The 18,190-nt window shown below is 44.9% G+C and overlaps 1 protein-coding gene across 1 annotated transcript in view; it reads right to left on the bottom strand.

Annotated features, from left to right (window-relative positions):
* The window catches only part of LOC120988562 (venom factor-like), a 170,604-nt gene extending 152,765 nt beyond the window's left edge, over nt 1-17,839 (bottom strand). Inside the window, exons 1-3 of the mRNA XM_040416090.1 lie at nt 17,760-17,839; nt 9,969-10,155; nt 740-902 (exon numbers count right to left, since the gene is read on the bottom strand). Of these exons, the coding sequence (XP_040272024.1) occupies nt 740-902; nt 9,969-10,155; nt 17,760-17,824 (415 nt within the window). The 5' untranslated portion in view covers nt 17,825-17,839. The remainder of the gene's footprint in view (nt 1-739; nt 903-9,968; nt 10,156-17,759) is intronic.
* Nucleotides 17,840-18,190: the final 351 nt, after the last annotated feature.

The following is an 18,190-nucleotide window of genomic DNA, read 5'->3' as shown; positions in this document are numbered from 1 at the left end:
TATATTTCCCGTGATGATTGCTCCCTAGACAAAGTGAGCCATTATAAATAATGAAAGATAATTGAGAATATATTTATAATAAAGTAATATTTACATATTTTAATTTTCTTATTTCCTGGAGAACCCCTTTAATTATAACCCATGTCCCTCAGTTCTCAGCTCTTAATTATTAATGTGGCATTTCACACTTCTTTGGTTTAAAGAGGTTTCACTCTGCCACACCAGTTTTCTGGTGGAAAAAAGTCACAAACACTGTGCTTGTGACCCTTTTATCGCCACTTGTGCAAAATTTTTTGCACAAGTGCTGTTTCTCCTCCTCCCTTGCCACTTTCCCAAAATGGGGGCATGACAAGGGTGGTGAATGGGTTGCCAGAGGGCCCAGAACATTTGTGTTCTTTTATGTCAGTTTACGCCCCTGGGTGGTGCAGATTTCAGTTTAGGAGCATGGACTGCCGGAGATGAAGAGGTGTATGCCTCGTAATAGATTCAACACATCAATCAGCAGCACAGGAGAGATCATAGACCACGGTTAATTGCTGGTCTATGATAAATCCCCCCTCCATGTATTTAGTTCACTGAGAACTGTATAAGTTAGTGCAGTAAGTCCCCCCTAGTGGCAGATGCATAACACCATTATCATCACACTGGAAGAGAAAACTTTACCATGAGTGGTGAGGATTGATGACCCTTATTCCCCAGGGCCCTGGTATATACAAAAAGTACAGTAAGTATTTGTTACCTTTAGATCCTGGCGTGTAAATAGTTTTGTCCGTCTGAATGACGATGTATCCGCTATGAAAAGACACAAGAACTACTTTCTCCAAGTTACACTGTGATGAAATCACTTGGACAGATACATAATATTTTTTCTTTGGTTCATTCAGAAGGTCCTGTGATTTAACCTGAATTCACAAATGTAAAAAAAAATTAGCAATGCAATATATTCAATATGGTAGGGCTCAATTACCTGGAACTTGGAAGGCAAAACATAAAGTAATCCCCAGTCTGAAGTCAATCAAAAAACTAAAGAAAAGAAAGACCTTCATTTGTTAATAGGATGATGTATGGAGTAGCTAGAGTTGAGCATCGAATCCACTGAAGTGGAATTAGATCCGAATTTCAGCATATATTCGATTCACCGCAAAGCCCGATTTCCCCGTGCTTCGTGCTAGTGAATCGATTTAACCTGAAATAGTGTAAAAAAACAAACAAAAAATCATACTTACCTCCTCTGTTTGCTCGTGATGGGCCAGCCGCCGCCATCTTGATTATAGATCTTGACTGAATTCTCGTGCTTGGTGACGTATGATGTCACCACGCCGGACGGTATGACGGCGTCATCTTGGGTCGCACGAGATTTTGTGCCAGATCTTCACGCAAGTTGGCAGCGGCCAGCCCGTCGCAAGCAAATGGAGGCGGTAAGTATGATTACATTTTTTTCTTCTGTTAATTTTACTCAGTTTTTACTCTCAGATGCCGTGATCTTGTATAAACATGACATCTGAGGGGTACAATGATGGTGAGCGCCACTATTGCAGCTTTCTGTCATTGCACTCACTACTCACAAAAAAATGCATCTCATGATAAAGTAATTTGTCACAAAGCAAATTTTTTTGTAAAATTCAGCAAAGCAGCCAAATCGAATTTTACAAAACTTTGTTCATCTCTAGTGGTAGCACCAACTGTACATACCTGCTCAGATGCCGTACAGTACACACTACTACAACCACAAATCTACAGCCCTACAACCTACAGAACAGATATATCATCCATGAAGATAGGAAGGGTTTTATTCACACTTGTAGAGCTGCACATCTTGAACATACAGTTACTATTGTCCATCTTGTAGACTGGGGACAATATTTATCTAGATATGGAGGCCAAGTCTGATGTTTGACATTACTCAGGAGAACCACTATAGGAAAAATCTGCTTCACCAAAATAACAACCACGGGAACAACACAACAGAGTAATAAAGTGAAATATCAAAAATAATTGGTAGATCCTTTACTAAGTACAGATGGCCTGGTCTGTCAATAATGGAAATGATTCATTCCCCTGACCCCCATTCTAGAAGCTAAAGAGGACAAAAGGTTGTCACAGAGGTTGTCACACGTGACTATCTTTATTAGAGGCTTTGGGAATTACAGTGCAGAATTGTGTACCAGGACAGGATCCAATCCTGCTTCCATTAGCTACCTAACCTTAAAGGCTATTTTTTATGATTGCATTTTACTCATTTTGGGCTAAGAATCATTTTTTTCAATTGGTCTTTATTAAAAGATATTGAGCCATTCTGTCACAAAGAGTTAGGTTTTTCTAACTGCTTGAACCCACATTTTTTTCTTTGACTCTGTGCCGGTCATCTAATAAACCTTAGCTCAAAATTACTTAAAAATCATAAATGCTAATTTCAGCCTCAATCTTATCAGTAAGGCTACTTTCACACCTGCGTTAGGTGCGGATCCGTCTGGTATCTGCACAGACGGATCCGCACCTATAATGCTAACGCGTGTATCCGTTCAGAACGGAACCGTTTGCATTACCATGAACAAAAAAAAATTATTTTATTTTTTGTTCATGATAATGCAAACGGATCAGTTTTGACTTACACTGAAAGTCAATGGAAGGCGGATCTGTTTTCAATTGCACCATATTGTGTCTGTTAAAAACGGATCCGTCCCCATTGACTTACATTGTAAGTCAGGACGGATCCGTTTGGCTCCGCATCGTCAGGCGGACATCAAAACTCTGCAAGCAGCGTTTTGGTGTCCGCCTCCAGAGCGGAATGGAGGCTGAACGGAGGCAAACTGATGCATTCTGAATGGATCCTTATCCACTCAGAATGCATTGGGGCAAAACTGATCAGTTTTGGGCCGCTTGTGAGAGCCATGAAACGGATCTCACAAGCGGACCCAGAAACGCCAGTGTGAAAGTAGCCTAAGATAAGAATTGAGCTATAATGTAAGGTCAGAGATTAGGAGCCTCTTAGCTGAGCTGCCTGACAGAGCAGAGAAAAAATCTAGATCCTGCCAGTAAAGAAACTCAGCCCTATGCAGGGAAAAGGGCTCAAATCTTTAATAAAGACCAATTGAAAAAAATATTTTTAGCTCAAATTGAAAAAATGCCCTTAAAGTTGTACATAGCCTTTTAAGGAGTTTTCTTATTTTAGACACATAGAAAGAGATCTATCAAACTGGTGTAAAGTAGAACTAGCTTAGCTTCCCCTAGGAGCCAATCAGATTACACCTTTCATTTTCAGAAGGAGCTATGGAAAATAAAAGGTGGAATCTGATTGGTTGCTATGGGCAACTAAGCCAGTTCTATTTTACACCAGTTTGATAACTCTCCCCCATATAATATACCCAAAGGTTATGCCATAAGTCTCTGACTGGGAATTCCACGTGTCGAGAAAAAACAGGCCTCTTGACTAGGGATGAGCGAACCCGAACTGTATAGTTTTGGGGTGTCCGTGACACGGACCCGAACCCGAACATTTTCGTAAAAGTCCGGGTTCGGGTTCGGTGTTCGGCGCTTTCTTGGCGCTTTTTGAAAGGCTGCAAAGCAGCCAATCAACAAGCGTCATACTACTTGGCCCAAGAGGCCATCACAGCCATGCCTACTATTGGCATGGCTGTGATTGGCCAGTGCACCATGTGACCCAGCCTCTATTTAAGCTGGAGTCACGTAGCGCCGCACGTCACTCTGCTATGATCAGTATAGGGAGAGGTTGCAGCTGCGACGGTAGGGCGAGATTAGGCAGATTAACTCCTCCAAAAGACTTCATTCTGTAATCGATCTGCAGCTGTGGATCATTGAAGTGCTATTATTGACTTGCTCACTTTTTTGAGGCTGCCCAGAGCGTTTTTAGATCACTTTTTTTCTGGGGTGATCGGTGGCCATTTTGTGACTTGTGGTGCGCCAGCACGAGCTATCACCAAGTGTATTTAACCATCGATAGTGTGGTTATTTTGAGCTATATCCTACATCAGCTGCAGGCTGAGCCTGTGTCACCCAAGTGCATTTAACCATCAACAGCGTGGTTATTTTTTGGCCATATATTACATCAGGGGCAAGTTGAGCCTGTCACCCAGAGCCTAAAAAATAGACCTGACATTTCTATTATACCAAATCTGCACAGTTTTAGTTGGTCAAGTTATTTGTAGTGACCGTAAAAGCAGACTTTTTGTTCTGGGTTGAAATAGCATTTCCAAATTTGCCATTCTCAAAATTACTAGTTTGTGGTATTTGAGGCCTACTTGAAATCTATCCCAAAAAGAAAATCTTACATTGAAGGTATTGATAGTGTGATTCAGAAAAACCTAAGACACACGCTAGCGTGCTGATAGAAGTGTCATTCTGTGATTAAACCTATAACTGTCACACAGCGCAAAAAAAAAACAGGTCTCACATCTCTATTCAACCAAATCTGCACAGTTTTAGCTGGTCAAGTTATTTGTAGTGACCGTAAAAGCAGACTTTTTGTTCTGGGTTGAAAAAGCATTCCCAAATTTGCCATTCTGAAAATAACTAGTTTGTGGTATTTGAGGCCTACTTGAAATCTATCCCAAAAAGAAAATCTTACATTGAAGGTATTGATAGTGTGATTCAGAAAAACCTAAGACACACGCTAGCGTGCTGATAGAAGTGTCATTCTGTGATTAAACCTATAACTGTCGCACAGCGCAAAAAAAAACAGGTCTCACATCTCTATTCAACCAAATCTGCACAGTTTTAGCTGGTCAAGTTATTTGTAGTGACCGTAAAAGCAGACTTTTTGTTCTGGGTTGAAAAAGCATTCCCAAATTTGCCATTCTCAAAATTGTTGTGAACGGGAACAATGAGGAAAACATCTAATAAGGGACGCGGACGTGGACATGGTCGTGGTGGTGTTAGTGGACCCTCTGGTGCTGGGAGAGGACGTGGCCGTTCTGCCACAGCCACACGTCCTAGTGTACCAACTACCTCAGGTCCCAGTAGCCAGCAGAATTTACAGCGATATTTGGTGGGGCCCAATGCCGTTCTAAGGATGGTAAGGCCTGAGCAGGTGCAGGCATTAGTCAATTGGGTGGCCGACAGTGGATCCAGCACGTTCACATTATCTCCCACCCAGTCTTCTGCAGAAAGCGCACAGATGGCGCATGAAAACCAAGCCCATCGGTCTGTCACATCACCCCCATGCATATCAGGGAAACTGTCTGAGCCTCAAGTTATGCAGCAGTCTCTTATGCTGTTTGAAGACTCTGCTGCCAGGGTTTCCCAAGGGCATCCACCTAGCCCTTCCCCAGGGGTGGAAGAGATAGAATGCACTAACGCACAACCACTTATTTTTCCTGATGATGAGGACATGGGAATACCACCTCAGCACGTCTCTGATGATGACGAAACACAGGTGCCAACTGCTGCGTCTTTCTGCAGTGTGCAGACTGAACAGGAGGTCAGGGGTCAAGACTGGGTGGAAGACGATGCAGGGGACGATGAGGTCCTAGACCCCACATGGAATGAAGGTCGTGCCACTGACTTTCACAGTTCGGAGGAAGAGGCAGTGGTGAGACCGAGCCAACAGCGTAGCAAAAGAGGGAGCAGTGGGCAAAATCAGAACACCCGCCGCCAAGAGACTTCGCCTGCTACTGACCGCCGCCATCTGGGACCGAGCACCCCAAAGGCAGCTTCAAGGAGTTCCCAGGCATGGCACTTCTTCAAACAATGTGCTGACGACAAGACCCGAGTGGTTTGCATGCTGTGCCATCAGATCCTGAAGCGAGGCATTAACGTTCTGAACCTTAGCACAACCTGCATGACCAGGCACCTGAATGCAAAGCATGAACTGCAGTGGAGTAAACACCTTAAAAACAAGGAAGTCACTCAGGCTCCCTCTGCTGCCCCTTCTTCTGCTGCCACCTCGGCCTCTTCTGCTGCTGCCTCGGCCTCTTCTGCTGCTGCTGCTGCCGCCTCAGCCTCTTCCTCTGCCTCTGGAGGAACGTTGGCACCTGCCGCCCAGCAAACATGGGATGTACCACCAACACCACCACCTGCGTCACCAAGCATCTCAACCATGTCACACGGCAGCGTTCAGCTCTCCATCTCACAAACATTTGAGAGAAAGCGTAAATTCCCACCTAGCCACCCTCGATCCCTGGCCCTGAATGCCAGCATTTCTAAACTACTGGCCTATGAAATGCTGTCATTTAGGCTGGTGGACACACACAGCTTCAAACAGCTCATGTCACTTGCTGTCCCACAGTATGTTGTTCCCAGCCGCCACTACTTCTCCAAGAGAGCCGTGCCTTCCCTGCACAACCAAGTGTCCGATAAAATCAAGTGTGCACTGCGCAACGCCATCTGTGGCAAGGTCCACCTAACCACAGATACGTGGACCAGTAAGCACGGCCAGGGACGCTATATCTCCCTAACTGCACACTGGGTAAATGTAGTGGCGGCTGGGCCCCAGGCGGAGAGCTGTTTGGCGCACGTCCTTCCGCCGCCAAGGATCGCAGGGCAACATTCTTTGCCTCCTGTCTCCTCCTCCTCCTACTCAGCTTCCTCCTCCTCTTCTTCCACCTGCTCATCCAGTCAGCCACACACCTTCACCACCAACTTCAGCACAGCCCGGGGTAAACGTCAGCAGGCCATTCTGAAACACATATGTTTGGGGGACAGGCCCCACACCGCACAGGAGTTGTGGCGGGGTATGGAACAACAGACCGATGAGTGGTTGCTGCCGGTGAGCCTCAAGCCCGGCCTGATGGTGTGCGATAATGGGCCAAATCTCGTTGCAGCTCTGGGACTAGCTGGTTTGACGCACATCCCTTGCCTGGCGCATGTGCTGAATTTGGTGGTGCAGAAGTTCATTCGCAACTACCCCGACATGTCAGAGCTGCTGCATAAAGTGCGGGCCGTCTGTTCGCGCTTCCGGCGTTCACACCCTGCCGCTGCTCGCCTGTCTGCGCTACAGCGGAACTTCGGCCTTCCCGCTCACCGCCTCATATGCGACGTACCCACCAGGTGGAACTCCACCTTGCATATGCTGGACAGACTGTGCGAGCAGCAGCAGGCCATAGTGGAGTTTCAGCTGCAGCACGCACGGGTCAGTCGCACTGCGGATCAGACACACTTCACCACCAATGACTGGGCCTCCATGCGAGACCTGTGTGCCCTGTTGCGCTGTTTCGAGTACTCCACCAACATGGCCAGTGGCGATGACGCCGTTATCAGCGTTACAATACCACTTCTATGTCTCCTTGAGAAAACACTTAGGGCGATGATGGAGTGACTCAGAGGGAGGTTTTTTGCAACACCAGAGGCCAGGTACAAATGTGGCCTGACAGGGCCCACTACTGGAGGACGAGGAGGACGAGGATGAGGAGGAGGTGGAGGAGGATGAGGATGAAGCATGTTCAGAGCGGGGTGGCACCCAAAGCAGCTCGGGCCCATCACTGGTGCGTGGCTGGGGGGAAACACAGGACGATGACGATACGCCTCCCACAGAGGACAGCTTGTCCTTACCTCTGGGCAGCCTGGCACACATGAGCGACTACATGCTGCAGTGCCTGCGCAACGACAGCAGAGTTGCCCACATTTTAACGTGTGCGGACTACTGGGTTGCCACCTTGCTGGATCCCCGGTACAAAGACAATGTGCCCACCTTACTTCCTACACTGGAGCGTGATAGGAAGATGCGCGAGTACAAACGCACGGCGGTAGACGAGCTACTGAGAGCATTCCCAAATGTCACAGGGGAACAAGTGGAAGCCCAAGGCAAAGGCAGAGGAGGAGCAAGAGGTCGCCAAAGCAGCTGTGTCACGGCCAGCTCCTCTGAGGGCAGGGTTAGCATGGCAGAGATGTGGAAAAGTTTTGTCACCACGCCACAGCTAAGTGTACCACCACCTGATACGGAACGTGTTAGCAGGAGGCAACATTTCACTAACATGGTGGAACAGTACCTGTGCACACCCCTCCACGTACTGACTGATGGTTCGGCCCCATTCAACTTCTGGGTCTCCAAATTTTCCACGTGGCCAGAGCTAGCCTTTTATGCCTTGGAGGTGCTGGCCTGCCCGGCGGCCAGCGTTTTGTCTGAACGTGTATTCAGCACGGCAGGGGGCGTCATTACAGACAAACGCAGCCGCCTGTCTACAGCCAATGTGGACAAGCTGACGTTCATAAAAATGAACCAGGCATGGATCCCACAGGACCTGTCCATCCCTTGTGCAGATTAGATATTAACTACCTCCCCTTAACAATATATTATTCTACTCCAGGGCACTTCCTCATTCAATACTATTTTTAATTTCATTTTACCATTATATTGCGTGGCAACCCAAAGTTGAATGAACCTCTCCTCTGTCTGGGTGCCGGGGCCTAAATGTGTGACAGTGGCCTGTTCCAGTGGTGGGTGACGTGAAGCCTGATTCTCTGCTATGACATGAAGACTTATTCTGTGCTGACATGTAGCCAGATTCTCTGTTACGCGACCTCTCTCCTCTGCCTGGGTGCCTGGGCCTAAATATGTGACAGTGGCCTGTTCCAGTGGTGGGTGACGTGAAGCCTGATTCTCTGCTATGACATGAAGACAGATTCTGTGCTGACATCAGGCCAGATTCTCTGTTACGGGACCTCTCTCCTCTGCCTGGGTGCCTGAGCCTAAATGTGTGACAGTGGCCTGTTCGAGTGGTGGGTGACGTGAAGCCTGATTCTCTGCTATGACATGAAGACAGATTCTGTGCTGACATCAGGCCAGATTCTCTGTTACGGGACCTCTCTCCTCTGCCTGGGTGCCTGGGCCTAAATGTGTGACAGTGGCCTGTTCCAGTGGTGGGTGACGTGAAGCCTGATTCTCTGCTATGACATGAAGACAGATTCTGTGCTGACATCAGGCCAGATTCTCTGTTACGGGACCTCTCTCCTCTGCCTGGGTACCTGGGCCTAAATGTGTGACAGTGGCCTGTTCCAGTGGTGGGTGACGTGAAGCCTGATTCTCTGCTATGACATGAATACAGATTCTGCGCTGACATAAGGCCAGATTCTCTGTTACGGGACCGCTCTCCTCTGTCTGGGTGCCGGGGCCTAAATGTGTGACAGTGGCCTGTTCCAGTGGTGGGTGACGTGAAGCCTGATTCTCTGCTATGACATGAAGACAGATTCTGCGCTGACATAAGGCCAGATTCTCTGTTACGGGACCTCTCTCCTCTGTCTGGGTACCTGGGCCTAAATGTGTGACAGTGGCCTGTTCCAGTGGTGGGTGACGTGAAGCCTGATTCTCTGCTATGACATGAAGACAGATTCTGTGCTGACATGAAGCCAGATTCTCTGCTATGGCATGAAGAGACTGATTCTGTGCTGACATGAAGCCAGATTCTTTGCTATGGCATGAAGAGACTGATTCTCTGCTGATGTGAAACCAGATTCTCTGCTATGGGACCTCTGTCCAATTGATATTGGGTCATTTTTTTATTTTTTATTTTTATTTTAATTCATTTCCCTATCCACATTTGTTTGCACAGGATTTACCTACATGTTGCTGCCTTTTGCAGCCCTCTAGCTCTTTCCTGGGCTGTTTTACAGCCTTTTTAGTGCCGAAAAGTTCGGGTCCCCATTGACTTCAATGGGGTTCGGGTTCGGGACGAAAGTTCGGATCGGGTTCGGATCCCGAACCCGAACCTTTCCGGGAAGTTCGGCCGAACTTCTCGAACCCGAACATCCAGCATCCAACTCTACTCTTGACCCCAATTATGAAAGCTAAGGGAGCTGGTGGCTACATCCAGTAGATGACCAAGTGGAGAGGTACCTGAATATCTGAACATTTTGTCCTCAATGGGAGGACAGAATGCAAGCAGGGGATCTAACTCTTCCTATAAACAGAGCTCCCAGATATGGGGATCTTCCGGTGTGATTTCTTGTTGTGAGCATTACTCAATAATACATCCTACAACATATGGCTACACATTGGTTATATGTGGGTAACTTACATTTATGGTAGTTGTTCCCAAGAAGCTATTTTTACTATTGACAGAGATCTTGCTCTGAGCAAACAAACGTGTCTTCAGTGGAACATTCTGGACTCTGATATCGGCCTCAAATCCGAAGCCATGTCCATCAAGTACAATAGTTTCTTCCGTGTCAGAACGTAGTATTCCAGGAGTAATCAAAGTGCATCTGTTCAGAGAAGAAAAAGTTATAATATGGTGGAAACTTTAATTACTCATCCTGTACACCAACTTTGTCTCCCAAGTCGAAGTGAATTACCCAATAAATCACAGCTCTGTGCCAACAAGGGACAAGCATATTTTACTTATGAAGAAGAATTTGGTTTGCTTTGTCTTAGTCATGTTACAAGGCCTAGTAAAAGGTTGGACATTGGCTCATAAGAAAGCTTCCCCCAATAGGTATCACTAGAGAGCCAGTTCTTCCTAGAGGAGATATACTTTGCATATTTATTTTGCCTAGCCTATAAGACTCATTACACAAATTTGGTGGTTTTTAGTGATGAGCAGGGGCAATATTCGAATTTGCAATATTTTGCGATTTTTTTTTTTAGCATATTCGTCATATATACGTGAATTAGAGAATTTCAAGATTATATTCTTGATTGCGAAAATCGGCAATGTAATATTCGCGTAATGTGCGCAAAATACAGACTTGGGTCACTTATGCTACATTTTTTAAGCTGGTATAAGTTTCTTGAGACTGGAGAAAATGGTTGGCAGAACATTAGAATAGCTTTATATGCAGATAGAGTGCTCCAATATATTTGCGCTTGCAAATTTTCGGCATATTTTTTCACTGGGGAGGTTCTTTTTATATAGTAAGGGGTAGGCAACTTTTCTATTGGTTGCTAGGGATGTTGCTAAGCTGTGACAAAGCTTTCTCATTGGCCCACAAGCTAGAAGAAGGGATGGATGATCACCTGAAAAGTACTGTGTTAAAAAACAAAAAACAAAAAAACAAATATTCGTCATTATATATAGCACTATATTCTAAATATTTGCGAATTCTCGAAGTGCCGATATTCGCGATAAACATTTGCTTTTCGAATATTCGCGCTCAACACTAGTGGAGAAACTTTATTCCCTCAGACTATGCCGTGAAAACCCAGGAAGACAACCCAATGTTCAGATATAACCTAGAACATAAATGGGTTTGTTGAAAGGGTTGCCCAGCTTAGAAAACAGAATTAATAAAAGAAAACAAAATGTGCAAATGTCTCCAACAATCTACTTAGAATAATGTCAAGTAAAAATGGCCATTCAGGGACTGACTGGGAACTTAACCCTTTAGTGACCAGCCTGTTTTGGGCCTTACTGACCAAGCGTTTCCTTCCTCTTTTCAGCGTCGCTTTCCAAGAGCTATAACTTTTTTATTTTTCCGTCTATATAGCTTTATGAGGGCCTGTTTTTTTGCGGGACAAGTGGTTTTTAATGGCGCCATTTGGGGATACACAAACCTTTCTGATTAAATTTTATTAACTATTTCTGGGAGGGAGATGGGAAAAACAGCAATACTGCCACTACGTTTTTACGTTCTAAATTTTACGGCGTTCATTTTTCTGTATAAATAACATAATATCTTTATTCTCTGGGTCAGTACGATTACAGAGATACCAAATACATATAGTTTTTTTTTTATGTTTTACTACTTTTTTGCAATAAAACATCTTTTTTTTTAATGTTTTTACATTGCCGCTTCCCAAGACCCATACTTGCTGGATGACTTGTATTTTTCATTGCTATTATTTTGGAGTAAATGGCGCTTCTTGATCACTTGTTATTATGTTTTTTTCGATGGCAACTAAGAATAAATTAGCAATTCTGCCATTTTTTTTTACAGCGTTCAACATAGAGGATAATTCATGTGATATTTATGTAGTCCGGGTCGTTAAGGACACGGCAATACCAAATATACTGGGGAGATTATTTTTTTTTGCAATTTTTTTCATTGAAAAGCATATTTTCAATGGAAAAAAAGTGTATTTTTTTATGGAATTTTTTTATTTAATACATTTTATTAGTTTTTTTTTTTACCACTTAATAGTCCCACAAGAATACTATAACAGACAGTATTTTGATTGCTTTTAAAATGCAATGCATTATCCCTATAATGCATTGCATTTTAACAGCAAAACAGAGGTTATAAATCAAGCCGAGCAGGAACACGCTCACACTCTGCCCTAACCCCTGAAGACGCCGGTACTCGGCGAAACATGTCGGGGGACAGTGTTGGTCTCATGATTTAATTCAGTATAGTCTCTAGCAAAACACTAGTAGGAGACATATGATACATTGTACCTATAGCAAAATACTGGCAGCGCGCAGCCAGTAAGGCAACAATGTTTATTCCTAGTTAGGAGATCACTAAGTATAGATATTACCCTCAAGTGCAGAGACGAACTGGCAATTTTAAAAGTATCCTCAAGTAACATATTAAAATAATTATTGATTAAAGGTTAAATTTTAGGATTAAGGAGGTGCAGGATTAAAAGGTGTAAGTTGGTCCTAGGGACATTAGTAGGTTTGATTTATATAGTAAAACACCGCATCCTGACACCATAAGGGAAAACTTAGGAAGTTGTCAGAAGTAGGCAGGGACTACAGAAGTAGACGGGGCCAACAATACCATAATGCAGTACAAAATACCGCCCCAACAAGACCAAATACCACACTGCAGCATAATATACTGCCCTATGACCATAGTGAAGACGGTGATAAAGATGAATTCAGGAGGCCCCCTGTGGCTGCTGGCCAGGTGAATAAGTACCTGATGATCCTAGCATTAATTAAAGCTGGGAGCATCAGGTCGTTATGTACCTAGCCAGTGGCCATGAGGAGGGCTTGGGTGACCCTCTGAGCATTAGCCCTCCAGGAAATTTCCCTGTAGGGTCTATGGCTAGTCCAGCCCTGTGGCCATTGAAGGGGATCTTCTGTTCTTAACTATTGATGATCCTCAATATCCTATTGACAGGGTAACTGGAGTCGAAATGGCTGTTTTGCAATAGTGCCAGTGCTGGAAACTGGCACCAGAACTGTCCACTGTTTCCTGTCCCTACATGTTGGAGCCTCATATACCCTGAGGACGCTGCTGTTGAGCGCTAATGTGCATTGGGTTGTTTTTTCCATGGCAGCGCTATCTCCCTACTCATTTGTGTGCACTTTGTACTTTAACTGCTTCCAGACTGCCATACGGCTATATACTGTATGTCGGTGGTCTGGACTTTAAAGATGGTGCCCGCTCCGGAGCAGAGCAGACGCCATAGCTGTGAGGTGCCTGCTGTTTTATACAGCAGACACCCACGGCTAATGTCTGAGACCAGCGATAATGCCAGTCACTTAACACTTCAGATGCCGTGGTCAATCCTGACCACGGCATTTGAGTGTGTGCAAACCAGGACGCGTGCGCTTCCATATGTCCTCCAGCTTCCACCGACGGGGATCGGGGGAGCTGGAATGTGTTAGCAGCAGCCCCTGTCCTCCTGTGAGAAAGGAGGTTGCTGCTAAGCAATTTCTGTGAAAAAAAAAAAAAAATACACATCATAGGTATCCCGGCGTGCAAAAATGCCCGTACTATTAAGATATAAACATTTTTAAATGGAAAATGGCAAAATGGAAAAAAAAACGGCCGATATGTCATTTTCTTGTCGCTGCTCCTCTCCTTTTTATAAAATTTTATAAAAAGTGATTAAAAAGTCGTACATGCCTCAAAATGGTATCACTGATCGCCCCGCAAAAAAGGAGCCCTCACACAGCTCTGCATACATAAATACAAAAAGTTATAGGGGTCAGAATATGGAGACTAAAAGTAAAAAATTATTATATTCAAGGGTTTTTTCTTATTCTCACTATAAAAACGCAATAAAAAATATACATATGTAGTATTGCCAGATTCGTACTGTCCTGAAGAATAAAAGTAAGGGTCCATTCACACGTCCGTAGTGTATTGTGGATCCGAAAACACACCCGGCTGGCACCCCCATAGAACTGCCTATTCTTGTCTACAATTGCGGACAAGAATAGGACATGTTCTGTTCTTCCGATTCACAGCTCCCGAAACGCGGATGAGGAGAGCACTTAGTGTGCTCTCCGCATCTATTCCTGCCCCATTGAGAATGAATGGGTCCGCCCCCGTTACGGATATTGCGGAACGGATGCGGACCCATTCCACGGACGTGTAAATGGACCCTAACTAGTCAGTTTTATAATATAGGGAACGCCATAAAAACAAAACCCCAAAAAACTGTTCTGGAATTTCCAATTTCACCCCAATTATAACTTTTTCCCCGCTTCCTACCACATTTTATGCAATAGTCAGAAAGGGCATCTTTTCCTGCATACAGCTATGTGAACAGAAAAATAAAAAAGTTATGGCTTTGGGAGGGCTGGGAGTAAAAAGCTAAAACTAAAAAAAGAAAACGGAAAATCGCCTGTCATGAAAGAGTTCATGCATATTGGATTTCATTTTTGCACATTATTGGTTTAGGGCGATGTTTCTAAGGGTATCTGATTGAGTCTATTAAAAACATTTTTTTCTTCTTATTCATAATTTATCAGCAAGATGATGCCTTATTTGTGTCTATTATGTTTATGTATTTCAAATCCTGTTATTTTGATGTTATCTTATGGTAGGGAGGTGATATAACTTGTCCCTATTCGGGGAGCACGCCTGGGAGTGGGGTGCTTTACATCGCCGTCTGTATGGGATGAATATGTTTTTAAATGTGACTACATAACTTGTTGCTCCAATAAAGATTGCCCTTCTGCATAAGTCCTATAGAGCATATAGTTGGCTAGCCCTCTACGACTGTGTGGCTGCATTGGACTGTAATAGCGTTGAGCGCAAATATTCGAATCACAAATTTTTATTGCAAATGTATAACATTGCCGATTTCCGCAATCAAGTAAATAATGACTGGAGATCACAAATTCTTGAATTTGTTAATTTTTGGTGAATATTTGGACAAAAATTTGCAAAATATCGCAAATTTGAATATTGCTTATGCCGCTCATCACTAGACTGTAAAATGGGGGTCCTCAGGACCATTGTTGGAATAATATGTACTTGTCTGAATACAGTCTATGATGAAGAATAATATGTATAAATAGTGGTGTCTCTTTCACATCGGGTCAGTCAGCGTTGTCCTAATCAGATAAAGCTGCCGTAACCCTAAATATTATGTGAAGAAAACTGTTGGAAGCTGAGATTTAAGGAGCTGTTTGGTGGGATTCACGTACTATAGACAAGTGTTATTTGTCCTTGTACTGCAAATCAAGGAGGCAACACAGTGGTCATCAAGATTTTCTTTATCTTCTCTCTATTCCAATGGAGTTGAGTAGATATCTGACACAAGCCATGGCTAGGTGTGATGCTGATGTTTCTGAAAGAAAGCAGCCAGGTCTTTATGATCTTGTACAACCCCTTTAATCACCATGTCATTCGTGTAAATTATGGAATACCTAGTGTAAAAGCTCCATGCAGGATATGCACGTCATAGGATCGCAAAAGCTGTGTCCATGCCATCCACAGGGGAAGCCCAGCAGTAATTGACCTCTGATACCAGCCATTTAACCTCTCGAATGCCACAGTCTATAAGGAGCTTGATAGATAGAAAGGGCCTCCTTCTATCATCCAGTGGCGGATCCTGGGGGGACGACGACAAGGCACTTGCCCCCCCCCCCCCGAGCTGCTCAGAGGTGGGGGCTGGCGGCGGGGCACAGGAAGCGCTCATCTCCATAGTCATCTGTATCGCCGTCCTCAGGACAGCGATACAGAAGGCTGTGTGGAGGAGCAGGGAAGAGGGGTGTCCTCTTCCCTGCTCCTCCACACAGCCTTCTGTATCGCTGTCCTGAGGACGGCGATACAGATGACTATGGAGATGAGCGCTTCCTGTGCCCCACCGCCGCCCCCACCTCTGAGCAGCTCGGGGGGGGGCTATCAGGGGCCGGCACAGGCGGCGCGATGACATCATCGCGCCGCCTGAGCCGTACAGCGCGGGACACAGGCCGGAAGAGGCCTGCATCGCATCGCTGCCAAGGAGGTAAGTATAAGTGGTTTTTTTTGTACTATATACAATACTTTTACTGTTATTACTGGCACATAATGGGGGGGGGGCTGTTATTACTGGCACATAATGGGGGGGCTGTTATTACTGACACATAATGGGGGAGGGGCTGTTATTACTGGCACATAATTGGTGGGGGGCTGTTATTACTGGCACATAATGGGGGGCTGTTATTACTGGCACATAATGGGAGGGGGCTGTTATTACTGGCACATAATGGGGGGAGGCTGTTATTACTGGCACATAATGGGGAAGAGGCTGTTACTATGTTATTACTGGCACATAAAGGGGGGCTGTTATTACTGGCAAATAATGGGGGGAGGCTGTTGTTACTGGCACATAATGGGGGGAGGCTGTTATTACTGGCACATAATAGGGGGGCTGTTATTACTGGCACATAATGGGGGGGGCTGTTATTACTGGCACATAATGGGGGGGCTGTTATTACTGGCACATAATGGGGGGGCTGTTATTACTGGCACATAATGGGGGGCTGTTATTACTGGCACATAATGGGGGGGCTGTTATTACTGGCACATAATGGGGGGGCTGTTATCACTGCCACATGATGAGGGGGCTGTTATTACTGCCACATGATGGGGGGGCTGTTATTACTGGCACATGATTGAGGGGGAGTGCTTTTATTACTGGCACATGATTGGAGGGGATTGCTTTTATTGCTGGCACATTATTGGGTGCACTATAGGGGCATCTACTGAGGTCATAAAGAAGGGGTATTTTATATGGGGGCTCTGTACAGTATAATTTTATACTGGGACACATTATGGTGGGCACTATGGGGAAGGGGGAGAGGAGTACTATGGGGTCATCTACGGGGGGCACTAAGAAGGGGTATTTTATACTTGCAAATTATGGGGGACACTGAGGGCATCTACTGGGGAATTTTATACTGGTACATTATGGGGGGCACTAGGAGGAAGGGGGGAGAGGAGCACTATGAGGGCACTGTATAGGGGTATTTTATACTGGGGGCATTACAAGGGGGTATTTATTTCTACTGGGGGGGGGGCTTTATTACTCCCCCATGGTATGTGCCCCTATTAGCAGCACCAGCCTCTCCCTGCTCTGCTATCCCTCTGCCCCTTCTCCAAATCCTTATTAGGATAAAACACAACATCAGCTCCACCGAGCCCCCGGCCAAAGTGTTGAAGTGGTGTCCAAGATCCCCAAGGGCCAAGCCAAGTAACTGTAAGTTTTCATGTGAAATACGTTTGTTATACACATATAGCATACACTGTGCCACACAATATACAGTATACCTCTACACTGTGTAGTCTGTTCTATAAGCACCATTGTTTTGTGGCGGTGGACAGAAAATAATCTGAAAGTGCCCCTCCCGAGACCAGGCTCTGGATCTGCCACTGCTATCATCCCACTTGTGCCTCACAACATGATGGCAGCCAAGAACCTGACAAAGACCCCCAGGTCTGCCAGAGTCATCTGCCTTGTAGGTAAAGATACTACTAATACTACAGATTGTAGGCAATTCATGGGACAAAAAAGCTAAAATCATTATACAGTATATAAACAATTTTTTTTTTTATTAGCCCTAGATTAGAACAGATAATTACAAGGTTTTTAAAATTTTAGATGACCTATTTCACAAGTTTATCTTTTTTTTTTGGTTATTCCTTTTCTGAAGACACTGATATTGACAACATCTTAATGAGTCATAACTAAAAATACTCACGGTGGTTGTGCATAGGAGCCCAAGAGACAGGACAGCACTAGGAGACCTGCAACTCTCCACTCCATGATGCAGTTAGAGACTGGTCAGTGAATGTGGACATTTATAAAGTGTGCTGACCTTATTCCGGTAATGCTTGAGTAAATATAGTGGTGGGGGCTTTCAATTTACAGCAAGGCAAAGTACAATGGTCATGTTGTCTTTTAGAGGAATTATATGGAAATACGGTGTGGCAAGAACTGTCTCCACTCAGGTTTCTCACAATGCCAACCATCTGAGCCCACACTCTTAACTCCATACTAACCAGATGGTCAGCAACTAAGTTGATTCCCCAGGATTCTGCCCTTGGTCCTATCTGCAGTCATCCAGTTTCTCACTCACTTCCAGTCTACCACTATACTTGTCTGGACTGGACCCCATCTCCTCTTAGATAT

This window comes from Bufo bufo, chromosome 1, assembly GCF_905171765.1.
Source record: "Bufo bufo chromosome 1, aBufBuf1.1, whole genome shotgun sequence".
Classification (NCBI taxonomy): Eukaryota; Metazoa; Chordata; class Amphibia; order Anura; family Bufonidae; genus Bufo; species Bufo bufo.
This window is presented reverse-complemented; position numbering and strand designations above follow the sequence as displayed.